Below are 24,651 nucleotides of genomic sequence, written 5' to 3' on the forward strand. Positions count from 1 at the left end.
ATCTTCAGTTCCTTATCGACCTTCTCTTGTTCATTTTGTTAGTGACGTGAATACGATTATACGAATGCAAGGCTTTTTGCATAAATTATTCCTTAGAAAATAAATTTAAAGATAATTAAAAGATTTCGTAATTTAATACATAATATAGAAAAAAATTTTCTTTTTTGCATTTTCACTAAATGAATGAACATACTGTTAAAACTAATCATCCATAGGAATAATTCAGTTCCGCCTAAAATCCTCCTATTTATTATTTCATATAATAATTTTTCGTTTTATAACTTTGGAACAGCGTCAATATTGCCATCATATTTCCTATTAGATATTTTTTCCCATTAAAGAATAACCGATAAACCTTAGCATCAACTCCGTTATGATTTATGTATAGGATATATAATTAGCGTTCTGATCGAAGTCACGTGATTTCACGTCAAAAAATATTCCGATACCAAAATATAAATTTAAATTGGCAATTTCTATTTGTACACGGGGTGTTTGAACCCGGGTCATGTGATTATTGCCATTTTGGCTAATAGCATAAACTTCAAAATTAGTAGATAAATGGATTTTTTCCTGCTCTACAAGTTTACCTAAGGCATCAAAGGTGCTTTTGAATGTCAGTTTTGACTTTACCTATGAATAATTGATTTTGCCGATCACTCTTAAAAAATTTAGGAAATGATCGGCAAAGACAGTTTTTCATATATAAGTCAAAAACGGCATTCAAAACCCCCATTGATGCCTTAAGTAAATTTGCAGAGCAGTCAAAAATACATTATATTACATAGAAAAAGTAAAGGGTGTGACATTGGTGTCATTATATTTCACATGACCCGTGTTCAAACACCCCGTGTAAACTTTGATTTAGTCTTTCCTTTTATCTTTCTTTCATGTACTAATTTTTAATTTTAGAATAGATAACATAAAAATAGGATTTACGTAGAGATTGACCGGTTCTTAAACAACGTCGAGAGATGACGAAGTTTTAATTCTAGTATTCTTTACATTAGTGGATCCTAGATAGTTTTTCTATTCAAATAGTTTAACATTAGTTAGGTCAAGTTTGGCTATAGGACAGGTTTAGTATTTATTTTAAAATTTTTGTAATGTGTCTTTTAGTGCTAAAAAATGTTATAGGGTTGTCACGTGATTTGCACGGACGGCTCTAAGTGTCTTATGTATTTGGGATACTATAAATATATTTAAATCCTGCATTAAAAATAATAATAATAATAATTAGCGTTCTGACCCATTAATACCGCAAATATATGAATCTTGACCCGTCACGGAGTTCACGTACGTAAAACTTGACCACGTTGTCGATCCTATTCATGGTATTGTAAAACATATGTGATCGATAATGTGCAGTGGGGTCAAGATTCATATTGCCATACATTGTCAATTTGTGACTCATCCTGACTCTGTTCTTGTAGCTCAAGCAAAAAAATGATTTATTTTATTTATTTTTATTTTATTACTAAAAGAGTAGTAGAGACTATTACAAATAAAAGTAGGTATCATAGCAATTCGAAGAAGAGACTAAAAACTAATATGCGTGTATAGAACTCCGCCCTTCATCCCGTACGGGACCTCACTCTTCGGTCAGAACTATTTGATAAAGTAGGACTACGCTAATTAATCAAATGGGAAGCAAAAAAATGATGTAATATATAAGTAATATAATATGATTACTGTAATATATCACGTGTTAGAGTAAGTCCTAAGCATTGTCAATTTGTGACTCACCCTGACTCTGTTCTTGTATGAGATTTCTTTTGTTTTCCAAAAGTAAAACAAGTAAATTTCTATCTTGCCACTTTTTGTAAGCTTGGTCCTGGTTAGATGACATTAAAAAAATGACATTAAAGGAAAATGTGCGAGAAAGTTTATTTATAATATATATATATATTACTATTTCGAAATGATAGGAATAGCCAACGAAAAATTTTTTATGTAGGAATCTTCGAACTTATCTTCCGTATGGTGTCCAGGGGAAGTTGGTAGAACCACCCCACTGTCGGCCAATTCCGATAATAACTATATGGGACGTAGTAGCCCTACTCTGGACGATTTACGTAATGAGCATGGAGTTAATCAAAGAAATGGAGCTTCAAGACCAGAAACATTTTCTTATCAGAATGCAAATTACCTTGGCAGACAAAATTACGGAGATGGAACCGAATGCGTTGGGTCGCCCAACAACAGTAAATGTAATGGCATCAATGAAAGAAGGAAAGATCGTGAAATTTATGTTCGGGACATCAGTCCGCTGTGGAATAGCGACAAGAACAATAACGAAAGGAATGGTGTACAGGAACAACCAATTAATAGCGAAATCGAGAGCGGCAAATATTCCGATATTGCTATGGTGTCGCAAGAATATTGTCCTAACAGAGAAAGAATTAAAAACTTGCGATTATCCTTGGGGGAATTGTGCAGAGTGGGCGCCTTTACAGGCAATGCACGAACGGAAGAAAAGCCAAAAACACCATGCCATTTTGTGGTCCCAAACGTACAATATAAAGGACAATTTTTTATGAACCCATGTCCCATGTGTCGATGGGGGAAAAAAATGATGTAACTCAAAAAGATTGCAAAATTCCGAAAAATCCGTTCTTAGAAGTCGAGATGATAGCAAATAAATTAGATCGTAAGCATGCGGCAGAATCTCTTGGCCATTATGTCAAAAATAGAAATCCTGTTTATAAACCTTATTTGGAAGATATTAAAGCGTATGGTTTTGATCATGTTATTCTCATCGGGGAATGTTACAATGGAATGCTTTTTTTAGACTGCTACGGTCGTTTGTTCGAATGGGGAAACATGATGGCTGTTTTATGGCCGCTTGGAGATTATTGGAGTGTGATGTCAAAGGGATCTTCAACTAGAAGTGTAATATGGGGTTTAGAGTATGATGGAACTATTACAGAATTTGAAGACACTACAGATGGTATGTCAAGATTATGTTTATTCCTTTTTTTTTCTTAATTTTTATAATTGTTTTTTTTTCTCCTAGATTTGCCAGAACCTGCCACAAAAACGACGGATGTTCACCCTGTTGCAAAGAAGAAAAAGAATTCGAAAAAAAAGAACTCAAAAAAGAAACATTGAACTGATTTCTGTATTGTGTTTTGATCAAAATGTGATGTCTAAATTTGATCTATAGTATTCTGAACAAATAATAATGATTATGAAATATCATAATCTGCAGGCGTAAATAATATTTCAAGTTTACCAAAAAAATGCAAAAAAAACCAAAAAATTTACTAAATACAATGTATTTTTGCTTACTGCTTGTATACTTCTAATACTTCTTGAAGTGATATCTAATATGTAATATTATTAATAAAAAATGAAAAATATTCACAATGCGATAATGTAATAAAAAAATGAAAAAATAAATTATACATTGTGTCACATTTATTGCCATGTGAAACAGATCCATAAGTGATAGTATATTTGATAAAAAGTCTAAACATTATTACCGTATTGTACAAAATAGATTAGGGAAGGCGTACCAACCACCAATGTAAATATAGTAATTGTATTACACTTCTAGTCTATTAGTCTGTTAGTTTTCCACGTGAGAATTAGTCGAAGTTATAATAAATGGAATAATTGCTTACTAATCTTGGTTTTCATGTAAAACGAAATCTACAACAAATGATTACCTGAACAAGCATCTTCGGAATTGCCCCAAGTATTCGTATAACAAGTAGCCTCTAAGCTTCGCCTACGAAGTAAATTTATTATAACAAACAAATACGCGTATTTAGATAATATGTTGTTCTGTGGCAGAGAGAATAAAAATATAAGTACCGGGTTTATGTGTTATTTCTAACATAGAAAAATGCGCTCTGTTGACAATAATTGTCTGGTTCTGAGAAGCCATTTAGAAACATAATCTCTATCAAAATTAAGGAAAACGAAACAATTGGCGCAATTGGCGGACTCATAAGACGTATTAAAGCTGAAAAAGATTACTTCGAAACCGTTAGAGCAAAGTGATCTCAGATTATGGCGTACAAATACCTGTATAGGAAACAATAATACAATTTCCTGTTTTGATCTTTCCGATAGCAACAAAATATTGTCATATTTTTGGAATCAAAGACATTTGGAAAGAAAATCCTCCCAAATCTAATCTCCACGTTGTTAAAATCGAAGGTTAGTGCTTTCTTTTTGTTTACGTTGGTCTCCATTAATGTAAAAGTAACAAAAATGCTTGTAACTAGTTATTACTCTCAACTGCATAATTTCTGATACGTACTTGATTGAAATTTCCGTGGAGCGTTGGCGAACTTAAGTCTATGAAGTCTATGATCAAAATACGATGGAAACATCTCTTTAGCCATTATCTCTAACAAGATGGTTTTAAACGTTCCTCCCAATCAGGTTATTACATGTGAAGAGGATAGAGGTGTCATGAAAAAATAAAATATCGTCGATATACAACTTGGAACATCTTCATGTTATATAAAAAAGCTATATATGATAAGCACGAGAAACAATTTCAACGGAAGATCACCTACGCTATGGTAACATTAGTCAAATGGAAGGGCAAGTTCGCAAATATTTCGCAAGAGTTTAAGAAGATCTCTATGGGACACATGATGAGAACATTCGAGGATAGTTAATTTGAAATAACGACAATTTATCTGATGGACCGTTTTGTTGATTTAGTCTAGAATAAATATATCCGGAGATCAAAATCAAAAAATTGTGAATTTTATTCACATTTTTTATCGCAGATAGTAGAGCATATCATATGGAGAGTTTATGGAATCGATATTGTTATAACTACCGAAGTTCAATACGGTTAGACAACCACATCAAAATGCTAGATTGTGCAAACAATTCATATTTTTGTATTCATCGCCAATAAATTAGCATCTTTACTTACAGTGTAGAATGATAATCGTTTTCTAAATTTACTATTGAAATATTTCTAAATTTATGTAATTTTTTATTTATACGTTTCAAATTTTCTAATTCAAGTAAATTTTTTAACCTTTCCATATTATTCTAGCTCATTGAACTACTTAGAAAATTTCCCTTTGTACTACTTTCCGCCTCCTCCATTATTTCTTGTTTTCAATTGACTAAATTCAAGTTTTGCAAATTAGTGCTTCACTTGAATATGATTGCTCTAAAGTGTACTCTAAGGAGTTCTCATTAGAGATTGTCGGAGTTTTTTTGTTAGAAAAATGAGAGTTTTTCCCAGAAAATTTTTCGTGGGGTGATAGAAAAGTTGATATGTATAAAAATTAATGGTTTGTTATTATTACTAGAAGTCATGGTTAAGCCGGATACTATGATTTAATGAATTTCAAGAAAAGATAGCCATTTAGAAGAAATACTCATGAACGTGATCGGAATGTCGATCATTTTGGCCAAAATTAACGATGTACTAATTCTGGCCAAACTTGTAGTTCTAGCGAAATTAAAATTAAAAATTAATCCGGATGATTTTCTAGTTTCTACCCATCGCGAAAATTTTTTTTCAGTAAAAATGTTCAAAACACGGTCGTTTTGTTTATATAAACAGTTGGCACAATTAATTATACAGAAGCGATATTTTACCTCGGTTAGTATTATTTATAGGGAAAATATAATTTATTTTATTTATAAATTTCTACTAGGACAAACGTTTTTTTAGGCAAGTTATAGCAACAGAACATGTTTGTCAAAAATATTTCTTCCAACCACAAAAAACGTATCAAATATAAAGAGTAAACAGAAACATGAGCAAGAGGAAAATATTATTTGTGAGAGTTACCGTCTCATGATTCGCGCTGGGTTGATAAGACGGGTATGTTTTTAGTCTTAAGTAGCATTTTATTTTTGATTTATATGATATATGATATACTATTTTGATAGTCCTCTTCAGGAATGTATTCGCTCTTACCACTAGCTTTACGTTCACTTGATAAAATAGAAAGAATAATAGATTTTGAAATGACAAGTATTGGTAAATTGAAGTCAATCAATGCTTGAGATTTATCTGGTTTTAACAAATTAATCATTGAACAGGTGCACAAAAATTATCTCTCTCTATCCTGTTAAGCGCTAGTACTTGGAAACAGACAGGACGTTGGAAGTCAGCTGGTAGCGAGGTTTGGTATTGATATTTGTATACTTGACAAGTCACTATAATTTGCTTTTTATGAATTAATTTCTCTTCATATTAAACAACTTTTGATAGCTATTTCGTCTCAAAGATAGGAAAGGGTCGGAATATTGCCTCGCCCCAACACATGAAGAAGAAATTACTCAACTAGTCGGACACGAAATTGCGTCATACAGACAACTTCCATTACGATTATACCAAATAGGTAATATATTTGATTATTTTTTTAATGGTTAACTAGTAAAATTTACAAATTTATTATTTTATATAGGTAAAAAATATCGAGATGAAATGCGTCCTCGTTATGGCTTACTTCGCGGACGGGAATTTATTATGAAAGATTTATATACATTTGACACTAGCGAAGAAGCAGCCCTAAGAACATACGAGGAAGTCTTGATTGCATATAAAAATATTTTTAATAAGATTGGAGTTCCTTTTGTTATTGTAAGTTTACTTTAAATATCTTAATTAGCCATTTATTATATTAGGAATCACGAGAATGCCTTTTGAATTTTCTAGGCAGATGCAGATTCAGGAAATATTGGAGGGACTAAATCACACGAATTTCATTTTTTATCTCAAGGTGAAAAATAATTTTTAAATTATTTAAAATACTGTCTTACTAAATCAAATTTCTAATTATATTTTTTTAACTATATAGTTGGAGAAGATATGATATTAACTTGTTCAAATTGTGGATATTCAGCGAATGAAGAGAGAGCATATGGTTCTCTTCCCTTAACAAAACAAGCAGGAAATGGAGTTAATAAGAAACCAATATTTAACTTTGGAATTAGCAAAAATAATAGGCTCATAATCTGCATATTAGGATCCGGCTATGTTCTAAACGTATTTAAATTGAAAGCCGCTGCGAGTGAGAATTCTTTTGAAGATATTCAAATAGTGAATGATATTAAAGATATTCAAATTAATAATAATTTCAATGAAATTGATATTTATATCGACATTACCTTTCAAACAAATTTACCCGATTTAGAATTATTTTTGTCTAACAAACTGTTTGATGAAAATATATACAAATTAATACAAAGTAATAAACATATTATCACTATGCATCATGGCGACTTTCATAATACCTCTCCAGGTGATGGATGTCCTATATGTTCCATGTCTTCGGTCTCACATAATAATCCTCTTATTGGTCATAATGCTATTGAAGTTGGTCACACTTTTCTCTTAGGTACGAAATATTCAGAACCTTTAAAAGCTACATTTGCACCTGAAACTCCTCAAAATATGGGAGAACTTAGGCCGATTCAAATGGGTTGTTATGGTATTGGGATTTCAAGAATGCTTGCTGCGATTATTGAATCCTCATATGATGAGCATGGCATAATCTGGCCATCATCTGTTGCACCTTATAGAGTTTGTATTATCCCAAATTCAGATGAACCACTAATACAACAAGCAACACGGAATTTATTCGATTTATTAACTTCAATCAGTCATGAATTGAACGGTGAAGTGCTTATTGACGATAGAACAAATTTGTCTTTAGGTTACCGTATAAAAGATTCAGAATTAGTTGGTTATCCATGGATGATGATATTAGGGAAGAGATTTTTAGAAAGCGGAAGAGTTGAAATACATGAAAGACGTACCAGGAAGATTCTTGATGTAAATTTTGATGAAATAAAAAATATTTTTTTAACATAAATATATAGTAAATTATTCAGCTTTACCTTTTTTTACCTAAATTTTGAAATGATAGCCTTTTAATTTATTTCCCACTTTAAATGTCAATAACTTTTACTTTTTAAATTTCAAAATTAAAAAAAAGACTATCCCTTAAACCATAAGCAATTGCAGGCAAATTTGCCCACAATTTTACCAAAATTTCAACTCTCATCTAATTTTATAAAAAATAAACAATTTTAATAAAATTTTTTCCAAAATAGTTTAAAATATATTGTGCAGCAATTATTATCATTTATTAATTATATATTAGAAAATCGAAAATTACCCATTGGTCAAAAGTTGTATTTTAAGATAATCACAAAGTTTTAAAAAACTTTGCACTTAACTTTGATGATTTCATTATAATTAATTGTAGCTATATAAAAGCTTAATATAATATGTAGAATTTGGTATGAGAAACAACTTTTGTTAATATGATTTTTAATGTTTAAAAGTAGGATTTTAACTTTATATAGAACCTTAATGAAAATTTTAATTATATATATATATTCATAAAAATTAATTTTTTTATCTTTATTTTGTTTATAATAAATATTTAAATAGAGAAAAAATATGATAAGTTTAGATTTTATTATATAAAAATTCTGATACTATTTTTGCAGACTAATTTCTCATCAATTTTAATGATTAATCCCATATTTCATACAATTTATGGCCAGAATGAGATCAATTGGCTACAAATTATGTGATAATTTGGTCAAATTAAAGAATTTTTTATAGCATCATTTATTCTAATTTAGAAATTGTAAGCAAATTTACCTGCAAAATGGTTTAAAAATACTTTTACAGTATTTATTTTAATCAAACATAGTAATTTTACAGAATATAAAAACACTAAAATATAAGTTAAATCGATACTTGATTTAAAATTAAATAAGGTTCTAGGTATTATTAAAGATCTGAATAGGTCAATTTAATCTGGATTATAGATGGTTCAAGAACACTATCTATTAATACTAGAGATATGATCTTTATTAAATACTACCATTCAACATATCTCAGTAAAATGAATCTAATAAATATTAATTCATTTATGTATGATTATTGAATAACAAATAATGCTAAGTTTCACATTTTTTTTTACTTTTGAAAAAATTTATTTCTCATATAAGTGATTTTTCATTCCCTTAAATTTAATATATAAAAATGATGTCATATTGATCATTTGCCAATTATTTTTAAAAATGAAATACAAAAAAAATTTTTTTTAAAAATAAAACTTAATATAAATTTATATAATCAGGACCCCGGATATCTAATATAAAGGTCATAATGGACTTTTGGCCAAAAAAGTTCATCAAAATTGGACCACTGGATGCCGAGATATTTACAAAAAACGATTTTTTGAGCCCCTGAAAAATGGGCCAATCTGCCGAAAGTGTGACTTATGACCTGTTTTGGAGATATCCGGGGTCCTATATAATCTTTAAAAATTATAATTTAAAGGTAATTTTAACTGCTTTACAAATTTATTTAATACTTTAAGAAAAATTATAAATACCATTTTTGACATTTTTGATAATTTATAACTTGAAGATAAGAAATATCAAATCTTACCTAAAGTGAAAAATAAATTTACTTTTTACTTTTTTAACATTTTAACATTATATTTTTATTTTATTTTTAGTTTCAGTTGATGAATATTAGAACTCTTAAACAGTTTTAAACTATCTAAAATTATATCTAAAACTGGTTTAGATAGTTTAAAATTATTCAATTAAAAAAACTAATTAGACAAGTTTAAAATTTAATACTACTATAAAGTTTCTGAAAAAATAAATATAATTAAAAATTTTATAATTATAAATTAATATATACACTTATAAATATATTATTTAATATAAAAATTAACTAAAATATAATAACTAAAAGATCCTACTTAACTTTTAATAGAGGTTTTTAGGTGGGTCCTGTGAATGCCTTGCGTAAAAAGAAGGGCATTTATGCTAAGAATGGCCATTTTTAAATGAACTATAGCCTCTGAGCAAAAATTTCACCTGACAGTGCATACGTGGGATGCTCTACAGCATGACGAGTGGTTTGGTAGTTAATAATATTAAATAGTTAGAATAGGCTATACAATTTGTATTTTTCTGATTCTTTTTGCTATTTAATAAACTATCAAATGCATTGCAGAAAAAAAAAAAAAAAAATGGAGGTTTTTAGAAAAAATTTCAAATTTACTAGTAATTTTACCAGCAATTTTATTAATTTAAAAAAGAAAAAATTATAATAACTTTATGTAACATTTTTTTTTAGATGTAATTTATTTATATATAATAAAATTTTTAAAAATTTTCAATTATAAATTTATTTTATATGTAAATGAATCTTATAACTAATAATATTATTTATTTTATGTTTATTAAAATGAAGAATATTTAAAGTAGGAGCAAATCATAACTAGAAAAAAATTCATTTTCTAAATAAAACTTTTTACCATATATATATAATTTTTTAAATATACATGTTAAAATATATTTTAGTCAGCTTTGCAAGTTTACTTGAAGCATAAAATAAGGTTTTGAATGCTATTTTTGATTTATTTGACTTTTATTTTTATTTATTTATTTTTAAATATAATTGGCAAAAATCTTTTGCTTATATATAAAGTTAAAAATAGTATTCAAAATCTACTTTTTTTTTAAATAAATTTGTATAGTAAATTAATAAGATATGCTTATTTTATGATTTTCAAGTTTATATTAATTTTAATTTATAAAAAATTAGTTTACTCATATTATATTGAATTATGTGATTTGTTTTGCTTTAAATAATTCTCAAAAATACATATTCCTGCGTAATAAGTTTAAGACCACCTTATTTTTGTTTATATTAATAAAGTTTTATTCTTATTTATATAAGTTTTTTTTTTGTAATTTCTTAAATAAATATAAAAAATATTATATTAATCTTTATAAATTATATAATACAAGATTTTTTTTTTTAATAACAAATTTTTAACCTTTTAACCAGAATGATTATAACAAAATATAAGTAAATTTAAATAGTTAGGTAAAAATAAGATTATATTTCAAATTTTGTAAAGATTGAATTAGTAGTTATTGAGAAAATAATAATTAAGAATTGACAATTTATATATAAAATCTAATAAATAATGATTTTCATATATAAATTATCAATCCTTAATTATTAATTTCTTAATAACTACTGACTCAATTTTTATGAAATTTGAAATATAATTTTATTGTTAGCTAAACTATTAAAATTTTGTATTCATTTTACTATAACTGCAGAATTAAAATTTTTCTATTAAAAAAAAACTTTATTTTACATGATTTATAAATGCAAATATGATAATTTTTTATGTTTATTTAAAAAATTATAATACAAAATTTTTTTTAAAAAAAATAAATTATATAAATAAGAATAAAACTTTATTAATATAAACAAAAATAAGGTGATCTTAAACTTATTATGTAGGAGTATATAGATATTTGCAAAAGTTTTAAAATTTTATATAAAGTTTTTTCAAAAAATTTTTTAATAAAAAAATATTTTTAAACTGAAAAATTATTCAGAACTGTAATTAGCATAAATATTTCCTTTTTAGATTTCATGTAATATTATATAATATTTTATTTTCAATTTTTATTAGGTGGTAAAATATCCTTTTTTGGGATAGACTATAGCAGCATAGCGAACATGTTTTTATCACTTTGCCGATCATTCATTGATATCATGTCACATTAATTTTGAAGCTATGGTTAAAGCCATAAAATTCTTAGCCAAACTATACTAAGGCTAAAGAAATAAAATTATTCGTTTCTCATGAAAAAAAATTGCTAAATTTGACCCGGCCGCCCGGAAAAAAAATTTATTTTCAAAAAAAATTTAGCCGATTCCTAGATGATGATTGGTTGATTTAATAAATTTTTTGCCGGGTACCCGGATGGAAAAAAAAATTATTTTTTTATGATTATGATTGGTCAAAACCAAAATCACATGACCAAATAAAATAAATTTTTTTATTTTTTCGTAACATTTACATGACCCGTCCGGTCATGAGAAACGAATAAATTTATTTACTTGGCCTAATGTCTTTTTAGTAGTATAATTTATGAAAAATAAAAAAAATTATATTGTTAAAGTTAACCTTAAACTGAAATTTTCAATAATTTGATATTTGCCTATATTTGCCGATCATCTGTTAATTTGACTTTGGAGCTTCAGGCGAAACTACAGATTTACGGGCGAAACTTGAAATTTTCAAAATATATTATTTAGGTATTCAAGAATCAATAGCCAAAATAATCATGTAGAATTTTAGGTAATCAAAAAGTTATCATTGAACAAATGTTTATGAATATTATTAAAATATACATATAGACAAAATTTGTAAAACTTTATTAACTGTTTAAAGAATTTTTTTTGATAAATTTAATATGCAGTAAATTTAAATGAATGTTAAATTGTCTGTAAAATTATTATTATGTAGGATTTTCAACAAAAGTAATTATAACGAAGTGATAAAATTGAATAAATGATTGACAAATGATCGACAAAATTGTGATAAAGTAAAGATGTCCACTATGCTGACTATAGCAGGAGTGTAAAGTGACGCTAAGATTTCCTGAGCTGACACAGAAAATTTTAAAGCTGCCAGGCATAATGCACCACTTAGAATTTCTCGGGATTCTTTGAGTGGCTCTACAGGAAATCTTTTTGCTATGGTTAAAAACTTGTAAGATCCTTTATGGTAATGGCAAGTGCCACCAGGTGTTACCCCTGCTCTAGCCTACCCTTTTTTGGTAAATTGTATAACGTTATGTGATAGTGGCCAAAAATTAAATATTACTTGTCTGGCTAATTTAAATTAATTTTTGTTATATATGTTATAATGTTATATTTTATATTAATTCATAATCTGTCTAAAAGTAAAGAATTTAATTAATAATATTCGGGAAAGTATAAAATTATAAAACAGATCTTTGCATGAATTTTCTTTACCAAAAGTTGGTTTAACACCAATTTCTACATTAGTATAGAGTAAATTTTACTTTTTGAACTTTGTATAATATCATTTAATGATGTGGTAAGTTAGAAGTCATATATATGGGGATCATCTTACCACACCACCCTCGGCTATATGTTTATGGTAACACAGGTGACATATTATGCAGGTGACTAATAGAGATCAGACTACAAAACATTTCTAAGTCGCTGAGATAAATATAAACAACGCGAGCGCGAACGTCACGTGTACGGTGACGATTAGGCATCACATCTTTACGAGGTGGTGTGGTAAGATCATTCTATATATGGTTACACAGAAATTGTGATTGTTACACAGAATCTGAGTGTCGTACAAAAACTTTACCACATATAAAACATTTTTTTTATTTCTTTAGAAAAGGCAACAAACTTTAAAGTAAATATAGCCAACTAATGTATTTATATATATTTAGCTTTAAATTTGAAATTATATTTAAGAAATACATACTTGTCTATAAAGGAAAAAATTACAAAGTTGCCCCAATTTTTAATAGTTAAAATCTCTACTTTTTATGCGGATTACGAATTAAATTTGTTACATAAAATGTTGTATATGTTAGATAACATGTTATATGCCCATCTATACAATCAATTATATAAAACAAGGTGACGCAAATTCATACATCAATACAATTTTGTTTATTATTATTTTAGCTCTTTTTTGTAAATGAAATATTTTTCAAATTATAGCTAACCCGTCTAGCACCCACCTGGTTTTGTTGATTTTTATTCAAGACTATATATATAATATCAGCACCTACCACCTCTTCTTGAATCCATCAATCTGAACCGTTCATCCATCCCTAAAAAGAAAAGAAAGTTAAGTGAAACAAAATTGAACCTCCCGCTGTCTCCAACGTCTAACACTCATCTAGTCTTGATTCTTATCCAAGGTTTTTTGAGTTCACTACGGAATATTTGGTCAACAGAATTCTACATTAGGTTGTTATTCATGTTAAGGACTCTTGGTATTATGATAAAGTAAGAAAGAAAAAAATTTTCGTAAATTGCAATTTTAAGTTTTTCGATCCGTCAGACAGATGTAACAATAATCAGATGACAGATTTTCATAGGTCGAAACACTCAACCGGTAAAAAGGGGTAATAACCTTGTTGTTGATTTTAATGTTTTTTTTTTTTCTTTTTTAAAAAAAGAAAACTAAAATGCCAAATAAAATTTCCAAAGTCTTTTATGGAACATTAATTCATTCATTATCTCTTGCCAATCTTGAAATCCTACAAAATACTTTATTAGGAGTAGATATTTCTGGAAAGATAGCTTTCTTAGAAAAAAATGTTTTAGACGAAATAACTTTGAGTCATATTATTTCTCAATGGGAATTTCCTGAACAAGAGGTTATTAGATTGAGTAAAAGACAATTTCTTATGCCTGGATTTATTGATACTCATACACATGCATCACAATATCCAAATGCAGGAACTGGTATGGATTTACCACTACTTGATTGGTTGAATAAATATACATTTCCGCTTGAACAGTCATACTCATCATTATCGTTTGCTGAGAAAGTTTATCCAATAGTAGTAAATAATTTATTGCGCAGTGGAACGACAACGGCTGTTTACTTTGCAACAATTCATCTTGAATCAAGTAAATATTTAGCCAGATTAGTTAAGGAGAAAGGACAGAGAGGGTTTATTGGAAAAGTTAATATGGATTGTAATTCACCGGAGAATTATATTGAGTCATTAGACAATAGTGTTAAATCCACTGAAGAATTTGTAAAATATGTGTTAAATTTAGAAAAAGATGAAGGAAGAGGAAATGGATCGAGACTCGTTTATCCAATAATTACACCTAGATTTGCAATCACTTGTACATCGCAACTTATGAATTCACTTGGATTATTAGCAAAAAAATATAATATGCCAATTCAATCACATTTATCAGAAAATATAGGAGAAATAAATTTTATTTCAGAACTATTTCCACATCTACCAGATTATACAACAGTATATGATCATCATGGATTATTAAATGAAAAAACGATTATGGCTCATGGAATACACTTATCGTCAAAAGAACTTAAATTAATTAAAGAACGTAATATTGGTATATCCCATTGTCCTACTTCAAATTTTGCTATATGTTCAGGTGTATGTAACGTTAGACAATTATTAGATGAAGGTATTAAAGTTGGTTTGGGTACCGATTTAAGTGGCGGCTATTCAAAGTCTATTTTAAATGCTATAAGAAATGCAAACATAGCAAGTCGCGTTGTATTTATGGCTTCTTCAAAAGTTGATGATAAACCTTTGAATAAATCTTTTCCGCACCTTACTTTACCTGAATTAACTTATTTAGCTACAATGGGAGGTGCTGAATTGGTCAATCTTGATAAGGTTATCGGAAATTTTTTAATTGGTAAAGAATTTGATGCTTTATTAATTGATCCTGATGCTTGTCAATCTCCCTTAGATATTTTTGATGATTTAGAAGATACTGAAAGAATTTTTGAAAAATTTATATTTCTTGGTGATGAAAGGAATCTTAAATCTGTTTATGTTAAAGGAAAGAAAGTATCTGGAACTGATCTGGTAAGTATGAATTTACGTGAAAAAGAATTATTAAAAAATTTAAGTAAATTGGATGGTGGAAATTGTCATTTGTGTAATCCAAATTCATAATAGAAAAGAGCTAGAATTTATATTAGTATTTTAATTATTTATTAGAAATTTGTATTACTATTATATAGAAATAAAACTTTTAATTTCTCTAATTTTTTACCTGTGTGGTATTACAATATTACTTGGCAAATTATAGTATTATAACATTATTTAATAATTATGTAATAAATTTCCGCTCGCTTATGTTTCGGTTCATTATAGAGTTTATGTCTACAAGGTGATAACTAAAAAAGAAGTCAATGTTTATTTTAATTAACAATATCAGATATTAACACCTACTTACAAATCGAGAAGGACATTCTCGCAATATAACCGGAAATTTCATTCGAAACTTCAACTGTTTCCAGTACTGCGTCTATGTACTTTTCCAGAGCAATTGACCACGTACTTTCTAGAGTTAACTCTAAAATCGTTTTATTGAAAGCACATATTACGGATATATATTCGGAGTATCTGGAGAAATTTGCGAGGCAAGAAACTATTAGATGCCTCTCATTCGTTAAGTGATACATAGCCGAGAGATTTACTTCTGAATTTCCATTTCCAACAGTCGCTTATTAAGAGTTGTCATCAACGAACTCAAACCCGTATCAGTCCTTTTTTTCCTGAAGGTTATAACATATGCAATTAACGTTAACTATTAATGATTTGCGCGGATTAAACCGGTATGCCCTTGATGACCTTCACATATGGATAGCGTTAAATTCTTTTATTGTTAAAATTAAAGAGAGACCAAAACCGATCCTGCGAATTATATAAAGAGATGATATCCCGGTTAGTGAACCCTTTTATCCGCCTCATACAAATAAATAAAAATCGAACGAAACTATCAAACTAATTTAACTTACCATTATTTGCATCATCGACATTTACAATCAAACGAACTCATATATTCCGCAAAGTAATAATAAGGTAGGATTGGTTTATTGTTTGGATGGCTTCTTAAAACATGTCATTTTTACTTCTTTTTTTTTTCTTTTATTCACACACGACACTAATATTTAAAACACTTTTTATTTACCAAAATCTTTGTAAAAAAAGCATTCTTTAATTTAGTTTACCCTACGATGCTAATCATTTTCCAGGATAAAACTAGCATTTGATCTATCATTGCGCAGTAAATATTGCAAATACAGTATATCACGTGTCCCGAGAACTCGCGTTAAATTTTGCCAGGTGTTCTGGATTATATAGGAAACATGTAGCGTACGTTGATCACTATACAGATAAAACCCTAGTCATGGCAAAAAAAAAGTGGCAGACACGTGACTGCATTTTATTCATCACAACCGTCACACCCACTGCGTTTCCACTTTTTATATTTATCTTAGGGACTTTGTTTATGTAAAAACTTATTCGTCACCCCTTATCCGTCACTGTTTATTTTCACGTGTTAGTGCATAACGCCGTAATGCGGGCTAAAAGTCACGTGCCTGCCACTTTTTTTTTGCCATGGCTAGGGTACTACCTAGGGGTTAGATAAATAAACGGGGGGTCCAACTCAAATGTTACACAGGCTAATCATTGAAATCATTGACCGCCAGAACTGTCACTCTCATATATTGGTTACACAAACGAATTTTCATATTAAAATTTCACTTTTTTTTTATTTTTTCAACACGTACACATAGAAAAGCAGCCGATCCCAGAAGCCAAGGTTGTATATGCTAGCTCTATATAGGCGAAGTTTTTTCATTAAAATTAGATCACTGGTTGCTTTGTTCTTAATTTTATATGTTTTTTGCTCTTTTATGATAGTAAGTTAAAATTATATCCTTTTTTTTCGAGATTTCAACAAGTATATACTAAATATTTTTACGTAAAACATTTTAAAATAGCTTTTTCTTCTTTTATTATGTATTATTTTCAAGTGTGTAAATAAACTTTTATATGTTTTTGAGGTATTTCAAACAGCCGATCCAAAATTTTAAAAAATATAGACAGAATATTTCGAAAAAAAAAATATTTTCGTGTAGTTTCACATTTCGTCATTACCGATTTATCATTTTTTTTCATAGATTATATTGATTATCGGCAGATCTTTCACTTTAAACATGGGGTAATATTTAATTTTAATAGTAACACATAGTAATTTACATATGGCTTCAGTTCTGGCGATCACTGATCAGTCTGTGTAACATTTGAGTTGGACCCCCCGTTTATTTATCTAACCCCTAGGTACTACTATACAGACATACATAGGCCTCTAGTGCCTCTATACATGACATGTTTCCGTTCTGTAATCGGTTGATCACGGGATCGGGCTCCTGCGGAGCCCGGATCAACCAATCAAATTTGCATTTAATATGATAGGAAAAAATAGCGGATATCAAAAGGTAAGTGAAGCGAGTGTTGTAAGAGCAGCCTTTATTTCTTCATTTCCCCGTAAAAGTATTCTAAACGTTTCTCTATATCAATATCTAGAAGAAGGGCTTTTATTATCCCACGTTCACTTCGTTGAAGAAAAGTTCATTTAATTTCAATTTCGCATCTTCCCACTTGCTATCCATTATCTGTTGGCAGAGATAATTGTAGATTATATATTTAATTACTACAACTACCATGATATCACGTACTCTTTATTATAAATTGAGACGCTAAGTTCTTTTACTGTATTTGCCCAAAAATAAACAACCTGTTTTTTATTATGAGTTGCTTATTTTTGGGTATAAAATTTCTTCAATATCTATAGCAAAACTTGCACTAATCTCAGCTTATGATAAAAAATATTTAGAAATTTTACTTGCTTATTTTTGGGCAAATACGGTAATTGTAAATAATAGAAATAATAATAGATAACAGTATCACACCAGTCTGAAAATTCCACAAAAAAATACTCATAGATTCTTTGTGATATTTTTACTCTCACCCTTTAAAATATTTACATATCTAATAAAAATTATCAAGTGATCAGATCCTGTAAAAGATTTAAAAATTTATTTGATAACTACTTATACAATATGCTTTTTCTGTTTATTTGGGGTATTATGATATTTAAAATTCCATCTTTATGAGAAGTCGCTCTTCAGGCTTTGTAGAAAATTATAAAATGATTTATATATAACGAAAAAACATTGAGAATGAGTTTTAAAATTTTTACAAATCAAAAGAAAAAAAAATTAGAATAAAGAAGGATTTTATGATATCGAGCTTATATTTTTATTCGATTAATGATTTCGTGTGGGTATATATAATATGTTGATGTACGTTAACAAAAATAAATGTCTATTATCATCCTCTATTATTATCTCTATAATTTCGTTGTTTATTATTTTTGTAAATCAGTCTTCAACCGAGACTTCTTGCATGAGCAATTCTCTTTCTGCTGAAGACATGACTTTTGAAGGTAGATATTGCTCTGATCCATCCGATAATCCCACGTACGGTAAAATAATACACACCCATTTAATTTTTGGATTTTTTCCAAGCATTTTTGACCGGTCAAATATCGCGATTAAAAGTAAAGAGTAACATGAATATGACGCTGTCACGTGCCTAATATGGAAAATAGAATGATTATTCAAAATGGTATCAGTATTATTGGGCAAAGATTGTTGTTAACTCACCACCAAGCATGTAATTGTGAATTCAATATTTTATTCATCCCGGTACAAAAATGATAATCGATATTCCATCCAATGTATCCAATTAAAAATATTATAGATCCTCGAATCATTAATGCTCCTATACCTTTTTCATCCTTTAAATTAATTACGATTGCAATTATATGTAGATATACGCAAATAGACATTAAGAAGAAAGAACCTATTTAAATGAGATGATAATAGTTAAAATTGCAATTTACTCGAATTTTCGGTACGTCAATTTAAGTAAAAATTCCTACCCTGAAAGATATAAAATTCAACTAATTTCATTATTCTGTTTTCATAATATTCCCCCAAAAATATTAATAATATCGAAAAAATCAATCCCCACAAGAAAAGGGTGATCGGAAACCAGTTCCCAAATTTTCTTTCTTTCTTATTTTCATTTACAGAATAAAATAATATCAATAAATAAAAAATCATTGGTATTCCATCAAAATGTTCAAACGGGAATATTAGCGTTCCGTGAAATAGAATTGACCCAAATCCTATAAACGTAATTCTAAAGATATCATTGAAAGCGATTAATTTCGTGCAAAGGTGAAATTATTTGATTTATAAAACTTACGCTATAAAACATAATGAAAATCTATAATCAAAACCTTTAGAATGCATCATAGAGCCAAATATTCCTGCGCAAATGAGACATAACGATGATAAGGTATTAAAAAATTCCGCGATATAATATGATACTTCATAATTATTCTCGCACCAATCTAGTGTACGAATCCAACGAAATTGTTTTTAAAAATAAAGACATGTGTATAGCTAGCAGTTAAGTAACAAATAAGAAAAATCGAATATTAACTCACCAACTATATATATATATATTTTTTTCGAATGATCAGTTAATATTGTGGCGTAATGAATATAAAATTTCTAAAAAAATAGTCATTAATACCTGTAGAAGTGGGTTCTCCCCAAAATCCAACGGTGGAATTCATTTAATTGAATTATAATATATAGTACTGTATTCTAAAGTTCAAAAGTGAGTTGCTTTGAAAGCTTCGTCTCTAATAAATTTACAGGTCAAAATTTGGTCATTTATGTAATAAACATTGTGCTACTCAATTTAAGGATGGTCAGTCGGTCTTTCGGTCCTGGACGGTCCTGCCCGGTCTTTGGGAAAGTTATAAGGAATGCACCCTTGAATTTTTAAGGCGCAGCAAGTATGGCTAAAGACCAATAAATGTCAAAATTTGGCCTTTATACTTCTTCTTTTTTTAAGACCAGCAGAGGCGAAATTGGAAAAAGACCGAAAAAAGCAAAAAATACTGGTTTTGGCAAAATAAAAACCTGCCTAGCTCTAAATTGGGTGATTAGATTGAGACCAAAATTTACCACTTTTTGGTCTTTAATCAGTTCTGTTGTGCTACAAAAAATTGGAAGCACAGCCTTATTACTTTTCCAAAAATTTCCTAAAGACCGATCAGGACCGATCAAAGACCGCAGGACCGACTGACCATCTCTAACTCAATTTGATGTAAATATGCATGTCGGGGCTAATTTGCTTGTTTATCGTTTTTTATTAATACCCCGAAATCAATATAGATAGATGCGATAATATGCATAATTATTTAAAACAATGCAATGTGTTTAGAAAGGATGTGAAAATATATCATATAAAAGATTAAAAATTTAAAAATTGACCTGTAACAGGACCTCGGAAACTCTATATAAAGAATTATCAAATATAAAACCAGTTGTGCAAATTGGTTATTCGGATTTTGTAAAACCGGTTTGAAACAGATTGAACTGGTTGCACAATTTGGTTTTCAAAAATAGAACTGGTTCTAAACTCTAATTAAAAGCAGGTATTGTCACAATTTCTTTTTTTTGTTAGTCTTTATTGATTTATTGCCGGTAAAATGGGAAAAGATTAAAAATTTGTCATTGGGTAATATTATCATAAATATATTTATGGTTAGTCGTTAAATTGGGCAAAAGTTATTATTAAAGGTGCAAACTTATTAGCCGTAACTGTGACGTAAATTAGTAAAGTCATATGTAATAACTACAGTAGTTAAGTCATATAAAGATGTATGGACGTAATTTAAAAATTTGCATCATACATATATATATTTTAAGGGTATTATATTATAAAAGTATTAGTTATTTACTGATCCAGACATCTATCTAGTAGTATATAAATGGGTTATAAATAACTTTTTTATCATCCAGATATACTAATTGGTCTGCCAGTTTATAATTGGCGGAAAAAATCCTAAATACCAATTAGTAAGCTAGGTGATAGAAAATATTATATACTACTAGATTAGTAAATAACTAATACTTATACAAACGACAATATTTTCAACCATTTATGTTTGGAATGGAAAATTTTTGACTCTTTACCATAAAAAACAAGTAATTAGCATTAATTGAATATAAAATCCAATAAGAGTCATTATCAGTTATATTTTTGTTTATAATAGGTAATTTTTATTTTAGGATGTTGCTCCGGGATAATGGTTTTGATTCGGGTTAATAATATTGGATGGGTTCGGGAAATTTTCCATTTCGGGATATCTAATGGGATTCGGGGATTCGGATATTGGTTTCGGTATTCGGGAAATTAAATAGTGTTTCAATCCGCGGATAATCCATTATCCGTCAATCCGATCCGATTAATATCCGTCACCCGTCAATCTGATCCGTCTAATAAAATACAATCCGGATATCCGTAGTGACGGATTGAAAATTATCCGGATATCCTCTGATAATCTAAATATATGGGAATTTACTACGATATTTCCAAAGTTTAAGTGGCCGAAGAACCGAAGGATCTAAAGAAGGATCTAAAGAAGAAAAACGAAATTAGTGAAAGAAAAGAAGCGAAAAAGGAAATTAGAAAATATTAACCATCCGTTGTCTCCAAAGTCTAAGGACTTTAAAGAAGAAAAATGAAAAAAGTAACGGAAAAAAGAAATAAAAAAGTTAACCTAACTATTGTCTCCGAAGTCCAGGTGGTCGAAGAACGAAGGATCTAACGAAATTAGAAAAGCTGAAAATAAAAAAAACTTTTTTCACACGATAATATCCGTTACGGATATCGTTTAAAAAATCCTATCCGGATAACCGTAAATGGCGGATATCCGTCCACGAATACGGATTGCGGATAAACGGATTGAAACACTAAATCAAGCTTCTCTCAAAGCTATATTCCTTCTGTGATTGAGAAACATATTTGTTTTACTTGATTCTGTTAGGGTCCTATGGGTCAAAAAGAAAATTTCAGGCACTCTTACACTACGTTGCATCAGTGCAATAGATTAGAGCATCTTGATATATAACTGTGGGATTTGGGTATTCGTGCTATTGCGCGTTTATGTCCTAAACTCAAACATCTTGACCTCGGTCAGTGTAAGATCGGTAATTCAAGATTTTATGTGTGAAACACTAGAAGGGACATTTCATTCCAGATTTGGGAAAATAGTTCAAGGCAATTATCCAGTAACAGTTTATTATTTGAGGCTAAAGAAGTATAACGAAACAGTGATGATTGTCTCAAGTATATTTTCATGTATAATTTGTGTTGCGAGGTTTGAATTAGATCATGCTCTAGTTGAAATGATAGAAATGTTCGAGCAGAAAACAAAGAGACAAATCTGAGTGGTGATCATCAGCTCACAATGTGTGTACTCCTGATCACCATGTGACAAATATATGGATCACTAGACAAGCTCTGTGCGACATATTAATTTTCGGCCCTTCGTTCGGGATGAAAACGAGTTCATAGCTCTGAATAATTTTTTTCGAATACAATGCCTTCAAGCATGTTTAGGTTCATAGTTTCTAATAAACTTTCTAATACAATATCTTTCAAAGTATGTTTAGACTATCATTCCGCAGATCAAAGATTGGGGGATATTTTTTCCTGAACAAACATGAGAAAAATGTGAAAGAGTGTCTATTTGCAACACAGGGCATACTCTATAAGTAAATAGTGTCGACGAAAGCATATGCTATGAAGAGCTGAGGACTTCGCAATTTTGAGATCGCCAGGCGTAAAACCAAGTTTGTGTCTTGCAAGATAGATCTATATGTGCTTTCATGGAACTCTTGGCATCATACGACAATGCTAATTATGACTCATATCTCCTTAACTTTTTCCTAGTAAGATACAAAGCATGTAGTGGTATGTGGAAGCCAACTTTCCCGCAAAAATTTTAAGGTATGTACAGTATATGCCATAAGTTATGCTTACATGCAAGCGAAAATTTCTCACAATGGGCCTTGTCTTCCAGTGCAGATAATGATATTATCAGTCTTAACTTCCGCTATCGTAATGCAGAAAATAAAAATATAATTTTCGCGCTTGAGATTTCTAAGGATAAAAAAAGTTTCAGATCTTGAAAATGAAGTGAGAAAAAGGTTGGGGCCAATCGAACATAATGACTTCCTCCGTAAAATTTATCCTGAGGAGAAGCCCTATACGAACAGAAGATAGGATTTTTTCCTATTTTAACGAGACGCCTGATGATGAGGATCGTATTCACATCTGAATTCTTCCCTAACGAGTAGTTAGAGGTTTTTTTTTACCTATATTTGCATCATGTAAAGCGATCTATTTGCAATTTTTATATATTATTGTCCGCTTCCGGCGAGTTTATTTCATAAATATTTATTTATTTATTTTATTTCTATTTATTTCATTATTATTATTTTACCAGTACATGAGAAAGCGGTCACGTGTAATGATGCAATGCCTGTGCGACATAAAAACATATATAACAATTGGTTAAATAGGTGCATTAGGTAGTATGGAGGGGAAGGAACTCTCATTTATTGATTAGAAACAACCGTTAACAAAATAAAGATTTCACTTGAACCTTTTTAAATTATGTAAGTTGTGTGTGCCAATTTTTATACTTTATTGATAAAAAGGAAGAAATGGAGAAGCGACCAAACATGCACAAGTTTTACATAGCAATTGAGAAAAATATAGGTAGCAGAAAGAATAGAAAAGTTAAGACAAGATATTCCCTTATTCTTGCAATAGTAACTTGAACTATGCTTTTTACTTTACATGACAAAAAATCGCGAAGAAGTAAGCTATACAATTTTTCATATTTGTGATAATAATGTTTGAGAAATCCAGATTGCTAAAATAATTTTAAATGTGCCGATTTGATTTATCAGACTACGGATTGATTAACGTTATCGTTATTGTGTACGTGGTCAAATCTGTCCAATCATAATGCTATAATTGGTTAATAATAGTTGTTAATCAACGCAAAGCACAATAGCTTATCTTTGTTTCACGATAATTACGATGTTTGTAATTATAATCTAATTTATTCAATCCCACAGTAGAAAAATTTTGATCAGTATCTGAATCACCACTATCTGGATCACTATCAGAGATAGCAGTTATATTAGTATGGTTAATTATTTCTAGTCGTATGATATTATCGAGTTCAAACATAGCATAATCTATGAATTCTTGCTTAAGGGGCATCTGGTAGTTTCCAAATATGGTATAGCTTCTTATGTGATCCAGAAATGGTAATTTTATACCCTTTGCCCT

General features: G+C 29.2%; 7 protein-coding genes across 7 annotated transcripts; 4 read left to right on the forward strand and 3 right to left on the reverse strand.

The window, feature by feature from the left end:
* Window positions 1-2,041: 2,041 nt before the first annotated feature.
* On the forward strand, window positions 2,042-2,581 carry OCT59_012586 (uncharacterized protein; the record flags this gene model as incomplete). The annotated part of the gene is made up of 1 exon (XM_066134586.1): window positions 2,042-2,581. One exon carries the CDS (start codon window positions 2,042-2,044, stop codon window positions 2,579-2,581), a length of 540 nt encoding a protein of 179 aa, XP_065989838.1.
* A 47-nt stretch (window positions 2,582-2,628) lies between these two features.
* On the forward strand, window positions 2,629-3,366 carry OCT59_012587 (uncharacterized protein; the record flags this gene model as incomplete). The annotated part of the gene is made up of 2 exons (XM_066134587.1): window positions 2,629-2,950; window positions 3,017-3,366. The coding sequence occupies 2 exons, from the start codon at window positions 2,629-2,631 to the stop codon at window positions 3,109-3,111; spliced, it is 417 nt and encodes a 138-aa protein (XP_065989839.1). The 3' UTR covers window positions 3,112-3,366.
* Window positions 3,367-5,512: 2,146 nt separating this feature from the next.
* OCT59_012588 (uncharacterized protein) lies at window positions 5,513-7,810 on the forward strand (the record flags this gene model as incomplete). The annotated part of the gene is made up of 8 exons (XM_025321175.2): window positions 5,513-5,587; window positions 5,660-5,812; window positions 5,881-5,971; window positions 6,034-6,116; window positions 6,206-6,335; window positions 6,402-6,577; window positions 6,653-6,716; window positions 6,795-7,810. The coding sequence occupies 8 exons, from the start codon at window positions 5,513-5,515 to the stop codon at window positions 7,808-7,810; spliced, it is 1,788 nt and encodes a 595-aa protein (XP_025169607.2).
* A 5,630-nt stretch (window positions 7,811-13,440) lies between these two features.
* On the forward strand, window positions 13,441-15,325 carry OCT59_012589 (uncharacterized protein; the record flags this gene model as incomplete). The annotated part of the gene is made up of 7 exons (XM_066134588.1): window positions 13,441-13,474; window positions 13,559-13,581; window positions 13,811-13,849; window positions 13,932-13,968; window positions 14,123-14,311; window positions 14,399-15,231; window positions 15,308-15,325. 7 exons carry the CDS (start codon window positions 13,441-13,443, stop codon window positions 15,323-15,325), a joined length of 1,173 nt encoding a protein of 390 aa, XP_065989840.1.
* A 185-nt stretch (window positions 15,326-15,510) lies between these two features.
* On the reverse strand, window positions 15,511-16,087 carry OCT59_012590 (uncharacterized protein; the record flags this gene model as incomplete). Its single annotated transcript, XM_066134589.1, has 5 exons — window positions 15,511-15,526; window positions 15,617-15,637; window positions 15,731-15,740; window positions 15,800-15,969; window positions 16,044-16,087. The coding sequence occupies 5 exons, from the start codon at window positions 16,085-16,087 to the stop codon at window positions 15,511-15,513; spliced, it is 261 nt and encodes an 86-aa protein (XP_065989841.1).
* Window positions 16,088-18,797: 2,710 nt separating this feature from the next.
* Window positions 18,798-20,065, reverse strand: OCT59_012591 (uncharacterized protein; the record flags this gene model as incomplete). The annotated part of the gene is made up of 5 exons (XM_066134590.1): window positions 18,798-19,011; window positions 19,083-19,281; window positions 19,361-19,623; window positions 19,690-19,837; window positions 20,023-20,065. 5 exons carry the CDS (start codon window positions 20,063-20,065, stop codon window positions 18,798-18,800), a joined length of 867 nt encoding a protein of 288 aa, XP_065989842.1.
* A 4,286-nt stretch (window positions 20,066-24,351) lies between these two features.
* Window positions 24,352-24,582, reverse strand: OCT59_012592 (uncharacterized protein; the record flags this gene model as incomplete). The annotated part of the gene is made up of 1 exon (XM_066134591.1): window positions 24,352-24,582. The coding sequence occupies one exon, from the start codon at window positions 24,580-24,582 to the stop codon at window positions 24,352-24,354; it is 231 nt and encodes a 76-aa protein (XP_065989843.1).
* Window positions 24,583-24,651: the final 69 nt, after the last annotated feature.

Source organism: Rhizophagus irregularis, chromosome 2 (genome assembly GCF_026210795.1).
Source record: "Rhizophagus irregularis chromosome 2, complete sequence".
In the NCBI taxonomy this organism is placed as follows: Eukaryota; Fungi; Glomeromycota; class Glomeromycetes; order Glomerales; family Glomeraceae; genus Rhizophagus; species Rhizophagus irregularis.